The following is a 16872-nucleotide window of genomic DNA, read 5'->3' as shown; positions in this document are numbered from 1 at the left end:
TTTGTTATACAGAAGAGAGATGGATAGATGGATATATAGATAGATAGATTAAACTTGTTGACTCTTGACTTTCAAACCATCTTAAGTAAAGGAATATTGTAACATATTCTTCCCTTCTCACACTTACTCTTTTCTGAATTAGATTATCTAAAGAGTCAGATTTAAAAAAATAAATAAATAAATACTTTATATAGATTCTCTCTGATTGACTCTCTCTGATGCCCCTTTGTAAAACAATCGATTTACCTTAATCTCGAGGGAGCTCATGTCTTTCCTAATCCAGTGAGTGGAGGATTTCAGCACCACGCCTCTCTGGACAGCTCCTATAACTGCACCTGTCTCTCTCAGTGGAAGTGTGTCTCTGGAATACCAGCCCAAAGATTCCTCAAACAAGCTTTATATTCCTCCTGTGAGCCATGGCTGAGAGAAGACTCCTTCCCCAGGATGATGACCAGGGTTCCCTGCTGTCCAGACTGGGTACCGACAGCCCTAAACCCCGGGTGAAGTTCGGTGGGATGTTCTGCAACATCGAAGGAGCTTTTGAGAATAAAACCTTGAATTTTGAGTCGTATAGCCCCAGTTCTGCCAGGAGAAACCCTCGGGGACGAGTGGACGATCAGAGGGACTATTTCAGCGACACGTCGAGCATGAGTGGTTTCAGCAGCGTGAGTCAAACGGCTCCAAGCCGAACGCAGCACACACCGTCCTGCAGTTCACAGGGTCAGACCCTCGTCTACCCCACAGGACCCGGTCACGCGCATAATGGGCGACGAGAGGTAATCAGTCCTCTTCCAACTATCCCTGTGTGTGTATATCATAACCGCCCACTAGTTTAAATTATACTAACTTGTTAGCTATTTAATTCCTTTATAAAGAAAAAACAAAAGAAAAAAAAAAACTTGCAATTTGTCATAAAAAGATCACAGGAGACATTTTAATTAGATACGCACATATACAGTAGCTAATATATATACCTGTATGTATATGTGAGTGTTTGTAGCCTATATGCACAATATTATTTCAAAGAAAAAAAAAGTTAATAAATAAATTAAAAAATAACCCTTTGATGCAGGCAAATCCAGTTATTTTTACCAGTTGGGCTTGCATTCAAAATTATATTTGATATGATAAATCCAAAAAGAGCTAAAGCAGTTATTTAGAATATTTTACTTTTGTATTTTATTTAAATACATGTTTCCTAATATAGTGGATCGATATTAATGGGCATGATTAATATGGAAATTAAAAAGTTTTTTTTTTTTTAGTTTTTTTTTTACCTAATCGTGCTTGAAGTTTGTATTCTACATTACAATGAAAAATCGGGCATCAATATAAAAAAGGAAATGCTCGTAAATTTCACAAATAATTACAAGGAAACGGAAGATAACACTTACTTAAACGTGACAATTCTGAAATAAAATTCGTGTAAAACGTAGCACAAAACAACAACAACAACAACGTAATAATAATAAATAAATAAAATCAGCTTTATTGTAACTATGGTAAAGTAAAAAATTCTAAACTTGTCGTTTCCCACCTACAAACTTCATGTTTTTTATATTTTATATTATTATTATTATTATTATTATTATTATTATTACAAATATATGATTTTGTAGCACTGGACTTTCCAGAGAATAAAATGCATACTTTATTACTTATTTTGTTATTAAATGAGTTAATTTGTGGAAGTCCAAAATATATTTTTAATAAGAAATATGTGTAGAGACTGGACCTAGAGTTCCTCTGTTGGTTCCTCCTCGCCCTGAGTGCAGAATGGGGTGTGAATACTAAAGCAGCAGATGGTGAGCAGACACAGAGGGTGGGGGCTCAGGGGGGCTTTTGTCTACAGTGACTATTGAACCCCGGTAATCTCAAAATAACACCCCGAATCCCGACACCAGTCCACGCGCCGGTCGCTGTGCTTTTATTCTGACGCGAGCGCAGATCCGATCATCATCAATCATCATTACCAACATCTCGGCTCGCGTTCTCGGAAATCCAAGCTGCTGCCAGACCGGTGCAATGTCTTTCCAAGGCAAGAAGAACAACCCTCGCGTGACGGTAAGAAATATCAGAGATTAAAAGCCAAAACCACCGGTGAATGTCTGCTAGCTGCATTAACGGACACATAGTGATGTTGAGGACGAGGAGGATGGTTTTATTGTGCAGTCAAGGGTGATCTTCCCCCGCCGCCGGCAACGACCTGCTATCCTCCGAACACAGCTGAGAAAGCCGGTGGACATTTAAGAGCTGCACTAATGGATGCAATGATGTGACAAGCGTGGATAAAAATGCTGCTTTTGTGATGATGTGCGTTTAATTTGCCATGGCGGCGGCACGGCGGTTTGTTCCCGGTTTCTCGTGTCCATTGTGTCTTTCATTCATTGATGTCGGCTCTTTCCTTTACCGGTCGGTCTGACATTAATGAATATGAAAAACACATGTTGGCTTTATAATACAGTCGTCGCACCATTTACGCACATTTTGCGCATAATGTCAGAACTCCAGCAGGTCGCGAGCGTTGAAATCTCTTCTCCGGCCTAGACGTCTGTCTGGGGGCCCTGCCCATGAGCACGGTCCCTTGACAAACATTATGGGGTGGGATTCTGATTTAATTTAAAGGCATACTTCACAGGCTATATATCATTTTATGCCAACATTATCTATCTATCTATCTATCTATCTATCTATCTATCTATCTATCTATCTATCTATCTATCTATCTACCTATCTATCTATCTATCTATCTATCTATCTATCTATCTATCTATCTATCTATCTATCTATATGTATGTTTGTGTGTGTTTCCCAGATTCCATCTCTGTAGCTAGCTGGTTTAGCAGCTACTATGAATTTATGATAATGTTATAACCTCCAGTAATCCACATTAACACCCATTTCTCATTGTCATATATTAGCCATTGTCAATACACTTATAAAGTCCCTAAATGCATATTTCCCCCATTTGAAGACTGTCACAGATTACCCAGAGCATGCTGTCCCACATTCTCAATCATATTTGATGATATGGGACAGAAAAAAAAAAAAATGTTTCAATACTTTAATACATAGTAGGTTGCTTGAATAGATCACAAACATAATTTGACAACAGTTAGGTACATTGTCTTATGACAGATTTATGTCCTTAGCATCAGAATCCTATGTCACTGACCTTGTCATGCAATTCCCCGGAGAGCTTCTTGATTGACGAGTGCCCTGCCCCTTTCTGTGGAATCACCCCCTTGAAGTCACATGGCATCCATGCTAAAAGTATAGTAAAAGTCCTGGGCCCATATTTACAAAACATTTTAAAGGCTAAAAGTCGCTCATAACTCAACAATTTAGGAGAAAGTCATAAAAAAATAAATGGGTGTGTCAGTCTTAAATTTAGTCTCACTATCAGCCATGATTATTCCACTCTGTTAATTAAAAGGCTGTTTATATGCATATCCATTAATTGTTTGCAAGAAGCATATATGTATAGTCTGACAATTAGCTGAGCATATACTTGATTTATTAGTGACTCTTAGCCAGCACTTCAAAATATTTATTTGAATGTGGAAGGAAAAAAATTGCCAATCACTTCATGCATAGTTAGTTACACATAATATTTTGAGTAAGGTAATAACATATTTTGTGCTAATGTGATATTTATATTTTATAATTTAGATTAAAATGACTTTTAAACTATTTTTATTATTTTACAGTAAAATTGCGTGTATTGTCCTAAAATATGAGGTACGTTAAAGACAATTAACATCATGTTTACATTCTTATCTTTTCAAGTGTTTAAACACTTTTTTTTTTACCATTTGCAGCAGTCAATATGGTGTACATTTCATAGTTCTTTTTAAAAAAAAAAACAATTTTATATTTAAAGCAAAATGTATTACTTGTATGTTCATGATCATGTGAGGTTCCAGTAACAAAATGTATGTGGTGTGTTATATGCTTTACCAATAACCATGACCCAAAGAAAGTAAAAGGGTTAAAAAGTGAGGATCCATGTGGACTGCAGGAGAGAGAAACCTCAGGAAAGAGTGATAGTAACATGGCCAAATTGGATCCAATTCCCTTCCGCACTATCTGGCATTGCAGCTTGACGAGTTCCTGTCTGACCCACATTCAGAGCACAGAAATACACATACTCCGCATTACATTGATTTGGAAACATCTGCATAAAAAAAAAAAAAAGTTTAATAATATACTCATATAATTCATTACTAAAGGCTCTGGATATTCAGTACTATAAGGTGGATCATTCTGGTGTTACATGCTGCATCCCAGACACCTCGCTGTCTGTCTCGTCTCTCCCCAAGCCCCCTTTTGGCCCAGAATTGGACATGCTAGGAAGGGATTTTGGTTGTGCCAACAATGGGCCGCCTGTGGAAGTGTCACATTGCATTAAAGTGAAGCTCTGTGGGATGCACACCACCCCAGCACAGTGAGAATGTGGTGAAATACCCTTTAGCAAAATTATAGGGATGTTTATTTAATTTCTTTCTTTATTTAACCATGTCTGTTTGGACTTTGTGACAAAAGTTGAGGTTGGCACTGTCTAACAGCACTGTGAATGACGTCTCATGCCTGGGTGACCTAACAAGCCCAGTTGCCTGGCAAAGATCCATGCCAGGGGTAACTGAACGGGCATTGGTCTCCTGTAACTGGGACTGTGATTTAGACTCATCAGAAATGGTGCAAAAAAGGACAGTGAAAACTGTCAGTCACTATGCATTGATGCAAAACAACAGCCGTGCATGAATAATAAAGTAAATCGAAAAGTGTTGTTACAGATTAATGGAGTTGCCTGTTATCTTTCTTTTGTATTCTCTGTCTGGATTTTTTAATGTCTGGTTTTTGAATGATATAATCTCTCTGATTAGCTTCTTAAAGAACAGTGCATATTGCATAGGAGGATTTGCATGCATTATACAGCTCTTTCTCTCTGTACTTTGAAATGACTGTATATCTACATCCAAAGCTCTTTGGAACTGGGTAAGCGGGTTTCAGTGAAATTTACAGCATTTTATTTAAGTATAATCTTTTGGGTATCTTAACACTGAATATCTCAACTTCTTGGTGTCAGCGACGCCAAACCTGTGTTAAAAAAAAAGATATGCAATATGCAAATTTAAATGAGAAATAACAGTATATTAATTTGTAATTGAATGATCACTTTAAAGTTGCATCACTTACAACTTTTAAAAATAGCACGCTGCACTAACATCATATTGAATGTCTTCTTTTTTTCTCTCCACAGAGTGATAAACTTATTATTAAAGGTGGGAAAATCGTAAATGATGACCAGTCATTTTATGCTGACATTTACATGGAAGATGGAACCATTAAGTAAGATTTCATTATTTAAAAAATCTGCATTAGCCATTCAAACATGTGAAAACGTTCTAAACTTCATGTTAAAAATGATCTTGTTTTAATAAATTTTTTACATCAGATCATATTCAGTGTTGTCAGGTCTGTATAATGACCTTAGCCTAATAATCAAACTCAAAATATGTCAATTTCATACATAAAATACATATTTTACAATTACGTTTATGCGTTATTAACAATTTCAACATGGAAATGAGTAATCAAAAGCACAGACTATTTTCATTAAGGCTCCCCTCAGGTTTATCATTGGTAAAATATAATAAATGCATTCCAGTCAAATATAATTTATGCAATAATGTCAAACCATTAACACCTGGGGGGAAAAATTACCTACAGCATCAGTTTAAAAGTAGCTCAAGACTTGGCAACCCTGATTATATTATATAAATTTTACATTTAATTTAGCAGATTCTTTTATCCAAAGTGATAATTTATATTTTTTTATTATTCTGGCATACAGGCAGATTGGTGAGAACCTCATTGTTCCCACCGGCGTGAAGACAGTGGATGCCTATGGGCACATAGTGATCCCGGGAGGCATCGATGTGAACACCTGTCTACAGGCCCCTCACCAGGGCATGACCCCGGCAGATGACTTCTACCACGGCACCAGAGCTGCTCTAGCGGGAGGAACCACCATGATCAGTATGTCATTACATCGACATCTTATAAGGACAGAGGAGAAGAGAGCAGAAGACTTACAGTAGTTATCATTAAACTCAGAATGGATTTCTAGTGAAACAGAAAGGAGGGTCTATGCTAAAGTGTGTGTGTGTTGTAAGAGCTTGTCAGGTCTGATAAAATCAGTTGAATTGGGGTCACAGCGCTGTCACTGTCTGTTCTCTTCTCTTCTGCTCAACTTTCCTCAGATAAGCCACTGGACTGCTATGAAGTCATTTAGGACACATAAATCATTGTTTAGATGCATTATTTAAAGTTGCAGTGAAACACAAAACAAATATTGCCTTTATGGTGAAGTTTTAAACAAATAATCTGTGTTTGGGTAGATAACAAATGAACACTAAACATTTTCCCCATAATATGTTTATGGGATATTGCTTTAATGCTACAGGCCCATAAACGAGAATAATAATGACATTAAACATAGCATCTAAATGACACTGTAAACACAATACTTTATGTCTCTGAAAACAAGTGCTGTATATTTTAATGTTAAATCAAATGTGTGCATGTTTTTTTTTTTTTTATCTGTAAAAAGACAGAAATCAATTGCTTGTGTAAACTGCAAATGTGATGCAGAAAAGGGATCCAGCATTTTTACCACAATTTGCTGTGTGAAAGTGACAATTCATATTTTAGTTTTTCACCAATATTAATCACCTTTTACTGAAGAGTTTTTTGCCGTTCACTTCAGTTATCCTCCAGTGTGACAGTGTGACAAAATGCATGTAGATACTCAATAATAACAGGGTTTCTGCTGGTCTTGAAAAGGTCTTAAGATTGCCCTTCCACAAATGAAGGCATAATAAGGTCTTAAATCTGAGCAGATCATGGCATTATATGTTGCACACATTGCAAAAAAAATTATATCCTCCTCAATATTTTCGTCTTGTTTTCCCTTACAAATATCTAAACATTCTTAAATCTACTTCAGATGCAAAATGCAGATGAAGTGCATTTTTCATCATCATGCTCTGCTTATCTTGTAGTTGACCATGTTGTGCCTGAAGCGGGAACTAGTTTACTGGCAGCGTATGACCAGTGGAGGGATACAGCGGACAATAGGTCGTGCTGTGACTACTCTCTGCACATTGACATCACTCGCTGGCATGATGGGCTGTTTGAGGAGCTGGAGCATCTGGTTAAAGATAAAGGTGATGTGAGATTTCAGGTGTGACTTTGCTATTTTTGCTTTCTGCGTTATAAGGTTTTATTAGGTTTCTTTTTAACCAAATAAAAACACATTCTGCATTCAACTCCAAAAAGAGAAATGCATGATAAAAACAAGTTCTGTTTCTTGTTTTAGGGGTGAACTCCTTCCTGATCTTCATGGCTTATAAGGACAAGTATCAGAGCTCTGATACACAGGTTTATATATAATATAATAAAAAATTAAGATAACCATGTTTACACTACAATTTAAAAGTATGAGGTCTGAATTTTTTTTTATTGCTCACCAAGGCTGCACTTATTTGCTTAATTTAGTTTAGCATCATTACTCCAGTCTCGAGTGTCACATGATCTTCAGAAATCATTGTTATATGCTGATTTGCTACTCAAGAAATATTTCTGATTATTTATGTTAATGATTATGCTGAAAACAGCTGCTTAATTTTTTTTTATGGAAACCTGATACATTTTTTTTTTCAGGATTCTTGGATGAATAGAAAGTAAAAAAAATAAATAAATAATAATAAAAAAAATAATAATAATAATACTAATTTAAAACCGAATTCCTTTTGTGAAAATACAAATGTTTTTACTGTGACTTTTGAACAATCTAATGCATCCTTGCGGAATGAAAATATTAATTTGATTAAAAAAATCTTACTGACCCCAAACTTTTGAACATTTAGCAATGTAGGTGGGTTTCTAGATCCTGTTTCCAAGAACTAATTCTCTCTGTGTCTGTAGATCTATGAGATGTTCAGTGCTATGAGGGAACTGGGTGCCATCGCACAGGTTCATGCTGAAAACGGTGACATCATTGAGGAGGTAACCATGTTTTATCACCATTAATCTACATTACTTCAACTGTTATTTCATTTTAACTACATTATTTTCAAAAATATACCTTCCTCTGTTTTCCTTTCCAAAATATACCTTTGTTTCTTTCCTTTCTCCATACATAAATGCATGTGTTTGTTTGTAACCTCAGGAACAGAAGAATCTTTTGGATCTGGGAATCACTGGCCCAGAAGGACACGTCCTGAGCCACCCGGAGGAGGTTAGTCTTCAGGGATTGATCTGTTCGTCCACTGGTGAACATCAGCATCACTTCTGCTGTTCTTCTTCAGGTGGAGACTGAGGCTGTGTATCGAGCCATCACCATTGCTAAACAGGCCAACTGCCCTCTCTATATCACAAAGGTGATGAGCAAACCAGCTGCTGATGTCATCGCCAAGGCCAGGAAAAAGGGTACGAGAGTAGAGAGAGCTCAATAATACTGTAACAGAAACGCAAAGATTCAAATGTTTGTGTCATGTGCATGGATTCATTTTCAGGCATGGTCATCTATGGAGAGCCAATCGCTGCCAGCCTGGGCACGGACGGCTCACAGTACTGGAGCAAAAACTGGGAAAAAGCTGCTGCATTTGTCATGTCTCCTCCTCTGAGCCCCGACACAAGCACTCCAGATTACCTCAGCTCACTGCTGTCCTGGTGAGCAGCTAAAATCATGCCAAAGACCAGCTTTTCAGTGGAGTCTTTCACTTAAATGTTCACCGCCTCTGCTAGTTTGCAGCCCTACATTAATTTGCACTGCTCTTGTGAGATTGCATTGGCCTTAATGGAAATTATCTTACTGACCGTCATAAATTGTTTCAGTGGAGATCTTCAGGTGACGGCCAGCGCTCACTGCACCTTCACCACGGCACAGAAAGCTGTTGGAAAGGACAACTTCACCCTCATTCCGGAGGGGACCAACGGCATCGAGGAGCGGATGAGCATCGTCTGGGACAAGGCTGTGGTAGGTCTCACAAAACAGTCTCTCTTTCTTAAAGGGGGGGTGAAATGCTCGCTTTCACTCAATATCCTGTTAATCTTGAGTAGCTATAGAGTAGTACTGCATCCTTCATAACTCCAAAAAGTCTTTAGTTTTATTATATTCATAAGAGAAAGATAGTCTGTACCGATTTTTCATGGAAAAACACGAGCGCCTGGAGGCGTGACGTGTGGGCGGAGCTAAAGAATCACGAGTCCCAGTAGGCTTTTGCTTTTAGAGCGTTTGGAAGCTGTGACTTTACCGTGAGGAAAAACAAACCATGGCTAACAGTCAGATTCAGCGTATATTTATGATCCAGAATCAGATCCAAAGGCTGAAATTTAACAAGAGCAGCATCAGCAACGACGTGGTATGTACAGAAACTGTATATATTTGCTTAGTGGTTTTGGAAAATGACTAAGTTCCACTTTGTCGTCTTTTTTTTTTTTTTTTTTAAGCTGTACATGTGGAAAGTGCAGTTTGATGACAACATCGCATGTTGTTTACTTGATGTGCTTACGCGCCGATAGCTAAGTTAACAACACAGAGATATTTGAAGCAGTTTTACTCACAGTCTACGGTTCCAACACACGATCGTGACCCTTTTTCGTTGGGACTGCATCATCCTTAAGAAATAAACGATACCCAAATCCGTCGTCAAACTGGGCCTTGTTTGTAAAACAAGCATCTTCGAAATTCAGGGAACAAACAAAAACACTTGCACAACTCCGTTGATGCTCTGTAAAAATAAACTCCATCCACTGGTCCCTTAATGCTGTTTTTTCTTTGGTAATCTGTGCAGGGTTGTCTTGCCCTGGCAACCAAAAACACACTCCTTTTGTGACTTTTCTTGACGCTCTCGCTCTGATCAGTGAGTGATTGTCTGTGCTCAGCCTCTCATTGTTCTGCTCTACAGGAGCGCGCGCTCTTCCGGCAAACGTTCCCTCAGGACCCATATAAGGAAATTCCGCTCCATCTAACGTCACACAGAGCCATACTCGAAAAAACTTTCCGAAACTTGTGACAAACCAGAAGGAGTATTTTTGGAACAAAAATACTCCTTCAAACGTACAACTTAATTTTTGAAACTTTGTCCATGTTTAGCATGGGAATCCAACTCTTTAACAGTGTAAAAAACTCAGTAAGCATGAAATAGCATTTCACCCCCCCCCCCCCCCCCCTTTAACTAAATAAAAAATAATGCATGTAAGAAAAAAACATATACAGTCTTGTTCAAAATAATAGCAGTACAATGTGACTAACCAGAATAATCAAGGTTTTTAGTATATTTTTTATTGCTACGTGGCAAACAAGTTACCAGTAGGTTCAGTAGATTGTCAGAAAACAAACAAGACCCAGCATTCATGATATGCACGCTCTTAAGGCTGTGCAATTGGGCAATTAGTTGAAAGGGGTGTGTTCAAAAAAATAGCAGTGTCTACCTTTGACTGTACAAACTCAAAACTATTTTGTACAAACATTTTTTTTTTCTGGGATTTAGCAATCCTGTGAATCACTAAACTAATATTTAGTTGTATGACCACAGTTTTTTAAAACTGCTTGACATCTGTGTGGCATGGAGTCAACCAACTTGTGGCACCTCTCAGCTGTTATTCCACTCCATGATTCTTTAACAACATTCCACAATTCATTCACATTTCTTGGTTTTGCTTCAGAAACAGCATTTTTGATATCACCCCACAAGTTCTCTATTGGATTAAGGTCTGGAGATTGGGCTGGCCACTCCATAACATTAATTTTGTTGGTTTGGAACCAAGACTTTGCCCGTTTACTAGTGTGTTTTGGGTCATTGTCTTGTTGAAACAACCATTTCAAGGGCATGTCCTCTTCAGCATAGGGCAACATGACCTCTTCAAGTATTTTAACATATGCAAACTGATCCATGATCCCTGGTATGCGATAAATAGGCCCAACACCATAGTAGGAGAAACATGCCCATATCATGATGCTTGCACCTCCATGCTTCACTGTCTTCACTGTGTACTGTGGCTTGAATTCAGAGTTTGGGGGTCGTCTCACAAACTGCCTGTGGCCCTTGGACCCAAAAAGAACAATTTTACTCTCATCAGTCCACAAAATGTTCCTCCATTTCTCTTTAGGCCAGTTGATGTGTTCTTTGGCAAATTGTAACCTCTTCTGCACATGCCTTTTTTTTAACAGAGGGACTTTGCGGGGGATTCTTGAAAATAGATTAGCTTCACACAGACGTCTTCTAACTGTCACAGTACTTACAGGTAACTCCAGACTGTCTTTGATCATCCTGGAGGTGATCATTGGCTGAGCCTTTGCCATTCTGGTTATTCTTCTATCCATTTTGATGGTTGTCTTCCGTTTTCTTCCACGTCTCTCTGGTTTTGCTCTCCATTTTAAGGCATTGGAGATCATTTTAGCTGAACAGCCTATCATTTTTTGCACCTCTTTATAGGTTTTCCCCTCTCTAATCAACTTTTTAATCAAAGTACGCTGTTCTTCTGAACAATGTCTTGAACGACCCATTTTCCTCAGCTTTCAAATGCATGTTCAACAAGTGTTGGCTTCATCCTTAAATAGGGGCCACCTGATTCACACCTGTTTCTTCACAAAATTGATGACCTCAGTGATTGAATGCCACACTGCTATTTTTTTGAACACACCACTTTCAACTAATTCAACTAATTGCCCAATTGCACAGCCTTAAGAGCGTGCATATCATGAATGCTGGGTCTCATTTGTTTTCTGAGAATCTACTGAACCTACTGGTAACTTGTTTGCCACGTAGCAATAAAAAATATACTAAAAACCTTGATTATTCTGGTTAGTCACATTGTACTGCTATTATTTTGAACAAGACTGTACTTATATAAACACTGCAAAACACACAGCTGTATGTTTGCATTCTTTGTGAAATGTGGATCCTCTATTAGCCATTATGTTGTGAATTCCCATGTCAGAGTTCAAACATGAACAGCAAAAGACAGAACTTCTATGCATATGTTTGCAACTCGCATTTGTTTTTATCACATAGGCAACCGGTAAAATGGACGAGAATGATTTTGTTGCAGTGACGAGCACAAATGCTGCAAAAATCTTCAACCTGTATCCTCGGAAAGGCCGAATCGCTGTAGGATCGGATGCTGATATAGTCGTCTGGAACACCAAGGAGACAAAAACCTTTTCTGCCAAATCTCACAATCTGGTATGAGGATTTCAAAAAGAGAGAGCCTATTAACAATGGTTATTTTATTTATCCCACATCACTGTGAATACCTGTTGCTTTCTACAACTGGATTCTGTCTAAACTCAGCAGAATTCTGTTAAGTCTTTGCACCTCCACAAAATTCCAAAGGAATATTACAAAGTAAAACACTGATTCTGATCTATGTGTCACCGCAGACAGTGGAGATGAATATCTTTGAGGGAATGGAGTGCCGAGGTTTCCCGGTGGTGGTCATCAGTCAGGGCAGGATCGTTCTAGAGGACGGGAATCTCAATGTGACAGAGGGTTCAGGCCGCTTCATTCCCAGAAAAGCCTATCCTGACTTTGTCTACAAGAGAATCAAGGCCCGTGGCAGGGTGAGAATGTCTCTGTGCTTATGACTGTTGACTTACTCAGCACAGTAGTTAAATAATTGATGGAAATCTCTCACAGACTTTTCAAGTTTAAAAAGACTCAAGACATACATTTTTATTTTATTTTATTATAATAATATTTTTATTGCAGATGGCTGATGCTCGTGGTGTTCCTAGAGGAAACTATGATGGCCCCGTTCATGATGTCATCAGTATGACCAAATCTGTGCCAGCCACTCCTACCACTAGAGGGCCCTCATGTCCCGGAAAGACCCCACTGGGACCAGCTAGAAATCTGCACCAATCCGGGTTCACTTTATCTGGTAAGCACTTTTGATTTTGATTTATTTGTTGAAGTATAAAACGGTAGGGTCTTAGAACTAAATATACCATTTTGTTTCCATTTGTATCTTTTAATAATAATATTATGCATTTATTTACTTTTACTGGACTGTTTAATTGAGTCTACATGCAGTATATTCAGTTTGGGATAAGAGTTAATAAATAAAAAAAAGAAATTAATACTTTAAGATCTTTATAATATTTCTTGATCACTGAATCAACATTTGTGAAGGATCTTGTGAAATGTTAAAATATAAAAAAGTAAAATTTGTAATATTTCATATTACTGTTGTTACTGTATTTTTGATCAAATCAATGCAGCCTCGGTGAGCATTAAAACAATTGCCAACCTCAGACGTTTGATTTGTATATTTATATAATTAACAATGTTTACTTTTAACTATTTAATTTGGTATATATACATGCTATGTGAATTTAAAATGAAGCACCTTGTGAATGGTGCATTTGATCATGAAAAAAAAAAAAAGTTTCATAAAAAAATTTCCTTAAAAATGCAAAACACTTTGAAAGCTTTAAATGGCCAATGCACTTAAAATGTTATACTGTTATATATAACATAGTCGTTTTATATTGTACAATCATTTTTTTTATTTAATTACATCATCCACACAAATTATAAAAGACATTTGATGTTTGATCTTGTTGTTTTGGTTTTATATATCCATCCATCCATCCATCATCTGCCGCTTATCCGGGGCCGGGTCGCGGGGGCAACAGTCTAAGCAAAGACGCCCAGACTTCCCTCTCCCTAGCCACTTCTTCCAGATGTATATATATATATATATATATATATATATATATATATATATATATATATATATATATATATATATATATATATATATATATATATATATATATATATATCTTTATGGAGAAACAGAATGAGTAAAGTACATCCAGAACAATGGTGCTGAAAAGTCATGCTATGTGTAATCTGTGAGTCTCTTTCTCTGACCTAAATCAGGTAGATGTCATTTTTAGCTCCTGCAGACGTGCTTTCATTTCACTGAGCTCTGTGATTCCAAACTAAAGATTTATTTATTTTTTATTTTTTTACTCAAAGGCACTCAAATGGACGACCACATCCCCAGGCGTACATCACAGAAGATCGTAGCGCCACCTGGAGGCCGTTCCAATATCTCATCCCTCTCATGAACCTGGTCCACCAGGGGATCCAACAACAGCAGCTCCGCCTCCTCCGGCTTCCAGTTTTATATTACCTGAATCATGCAAATATTAATCGCAATAAATCCATACACACTGCTAACCCAATATAGGCAATGCAGCAACTCACTATAGCTTTCCATGAATTCATATTCACTATATAATCTGCCTCTCCTGTGGTCCGACTCGCTCATAATGTAGCATGCTCTTTTATCAGAGTCACCCAGAATCCATTCTGCTTTAGCGTAGCATCGATGGCGTGAAGACAGCAAGTGGTTGTGTTTGTGAACTACTGAATGAATCTCATTCTAGTACTGCCTTTAAACCAGTGCTTTCCTCCTGACACATATAGATTCAGACGAGATGATTAAATGGGAAGGGTGTTTTCTATGGAAGCCCGTTTATGCCACAGGAAATAAAGAAAATAAAAAAAAAATGTAATTGCGACTTTTTTTTAAATTGCAGGAATTTAACTCTGAAATTTAACTCTTGGCTGGGACTGGGGGATCAGAATTGTGAGATTTCTGTGTATGAAATCATGAATTCTGACTTTTTTTCAGAGAATTACGATTTTTTTTTTAAAGATTTTTTTTTTTTCAGAATATGCAAATCAAGCTAATGTCAAAAACTTGATGTTGATTTGATGTAAATTGAAGGTCAAACATATTGGCCTATATATACATTAAATCAATTAAAGTGTGGAATTAACCTCCTATTTTCACCCAATTACCACTGGAAGAAATTGCTGTCCAAACTGAATTTACAGCGTTACAGCATCTTTGATGTCAAACTGAGATCAAGGAGCCTGCTTGGAAGTCACAAGTACCCTTTTTATTTTTGATTCCATGGCAGAAACGTGCTTCCACAGTTTTCTGCACCAGTAGTGAGTCATCTTTTAGAGATTGTGTTTAAGACATTCTGTGTTAAAGAAAAATTAAGAACTACCTACCGACGGTCTTAGTGCTAAGATATAAAGAAAAAAAGAAACTGTTATTGTTAGGCTTATCCATGTTGTTTCTGAGCCTAGAGCAAAAAATGAATTCTAGACTTCTGCCTCTAACTGCATTCATGATTTATGGTTTGGTTTTGAAAGCTAAGACTCATAACACAGATACAGCAATCAGAAATGCATTTTTTGTATGTTTCTAAGATGACGTTTGGTGCTATCAATCTATAGATCCAACACATGCCAATGTGTTACTGTGAGGAATAGTCACTTTTTGAACCCAGACGAACGTTTTTTAATTCTTTTGAGGTTTCTATTCCTGTAATGCATTTAATTGCCAACAGTCTTTTTGTAGTCTTGACCGGTATTTGTTGGAAATCTCTGTATTAGATGTAATGTAATTTTTGTGAGATATTCCAGAGTTGAATGTCAGTGAAGCTGTAAGAAAACGATCAGTGGATTGTCTTTTCTACCTTATTGTTCATTCTGTAAATATATGTTGTTTTTCATTTTTGTGCATGGTTTGCATGTCCTCGATAATAAAAGAAAGGTTAAAGAAAAATTGCCATTTTGATCATTTCACTAGTTTTATTGTTAATATCCTTGAGATCTTTATAATTTCTTCAATTTTTTTGTATATGTATAAAATTTAAAAAAAAAAAAAATGAATTTATAAAGATCTATATATATATAGAATTACAAAAATATTATATAGCCATTGTCAGAAGTATTTTATGACAGCCATCTGCAATTTATAGTTCAATCGCCAATACATGTATTTTAGCAGACAACTTTACCAAAAGTAACTTACAAATGATGAATACAAAAAAGAGAAAGTGATTTTTTGAAGTAACAGTATTTATTCAAAATTCACAAAAATTAAATTTTTAATCTTAAATATTAAAAATGTGCCGTAAATATTTTCTAAATCTTTTATACCACATTATTATTTAGTTTTTTCCTATGACTTGAAAATCTTACTGACCCCAATTTTTTAATACATGTGATCCTGGACCACAAAACCAGTTATAAGGGTCAATTTTCTGAAACTGAGATTTATACATCACCTGAAAGCTGAATAAATAAGCTTTCGATTGATGAATGGTTTGTTATTTTTGGAATCTGAGGGTGCAAAAAATCTAAATATTGAGAAAATAGCCTTTAAAGTTGAGTTAAGTTCTTAATGCATATTAAAAATCAAAAAATATGTTTTTATATATTTATGGTAGGACATTTTTTAAATACCTTCATGATGCTCATTACTTAATATCCTAATGATTTTTGGCATAAAATAAAAATGTATCATTTTGACCCATAGAAGGTTTTTTTTTTTTTTGGCTGTTGCAAAAAATATAACTTAGTGACTTAAGGTTTTTTGCTCCGGTGTCACATATACATATACACACATTATATATATTTATGTGTGTGTGTGTGTGTGTGTGTGTGTACTTCGACCACTTGTACATTACTGCTTATTTCTAAAAGGCTTTTTACCTTGTTAAAATTGTTATTATATTAACATGCTCAAGACTGATGAATCCAAGAAAACAGCATTTGTTTTTATTCTTTCTCTACCTGGTCATTTCATGTATTGTTTAAACTAATTAAAATAAATGTAATTTTGAGTAATAAGTCCCAGTATATTTCCCCCAATAAGAAGCCTGTGGACAAATGTTTAAATGTGGTTGTATGTATAGCAGTTTATAACCATTACAATCCTTAAATTCAAGGTAATTCCCACAAGATATATTCCAGGAATTTTACT

At 36.6% G+C, this 16872-nt stretch overlaps 1 protein-coding gene across 2 annotated transcripts; it reads left to right on the top strand.

Annotated features, from left to right (window-relative positions):
- The first annotated feature begins 394 nt into the window (after positions 1–394).
- LOC128025484 (dihydropyrimidinase-related protein 2-like) lies at positions 395–15669 on the top strand. 2 transcript variants are annotated; one of them, XM_052611886.1, is made up of 14 exons: positions 395–776; positions 5264–5352; positions 5858–6042; positions 7068–7232; positions 7385–7446; positions 7993–8073; positions 8237–8305; positions 8376–8496; positions 8583–8739; positions 8905–9046; positions 12087–12257; positions 12455–12634; positions 12783–12954; positions 14061–15669. In XM_052611886.1, the coding sequence occupies exons 1-14, from the start codon at positions 417–419 to the stop codon at positions 14150–14152; spliced, it is 2046 nt and encodes a 681-aa protein (XP_052467846.1). In that variant the 5' UTR covers positions 395–416; the 3' UTR covers positions 14153–15669. The 2 variants fall into 2 exon arrangements, with proteins under 2 accessions (XP_052467846.1, XP_052467845.1); XM_052611885.1 differs by lacking the exon at positions 395–776 and adding an exon at positions 1839–2064.
- The last annotated feature ends 1203 nt before the right edge of the window (positions 15670–16872 follow it).

Source organism: Carassius gibelio, chromosome A12 (assembly GCF_023724105.1).
Source record: "Carassius gibelio isolate Cgi1373 ecotype wild population from Czech Republic chromosome A12, carGib1.2-hapl.c, whole genome shotgun sequence".
Lineage (NCBI taxonomy): Eukaryota > Metazoa > Chordata > Actinopteri > Cypriniformes > Cyprinidae > Carassius > Carassius gibelio.
Note: the sequence above shows the minus strand (reverse complement) of the source record. Positions and strands in the feature narration are given on the sequence as shown.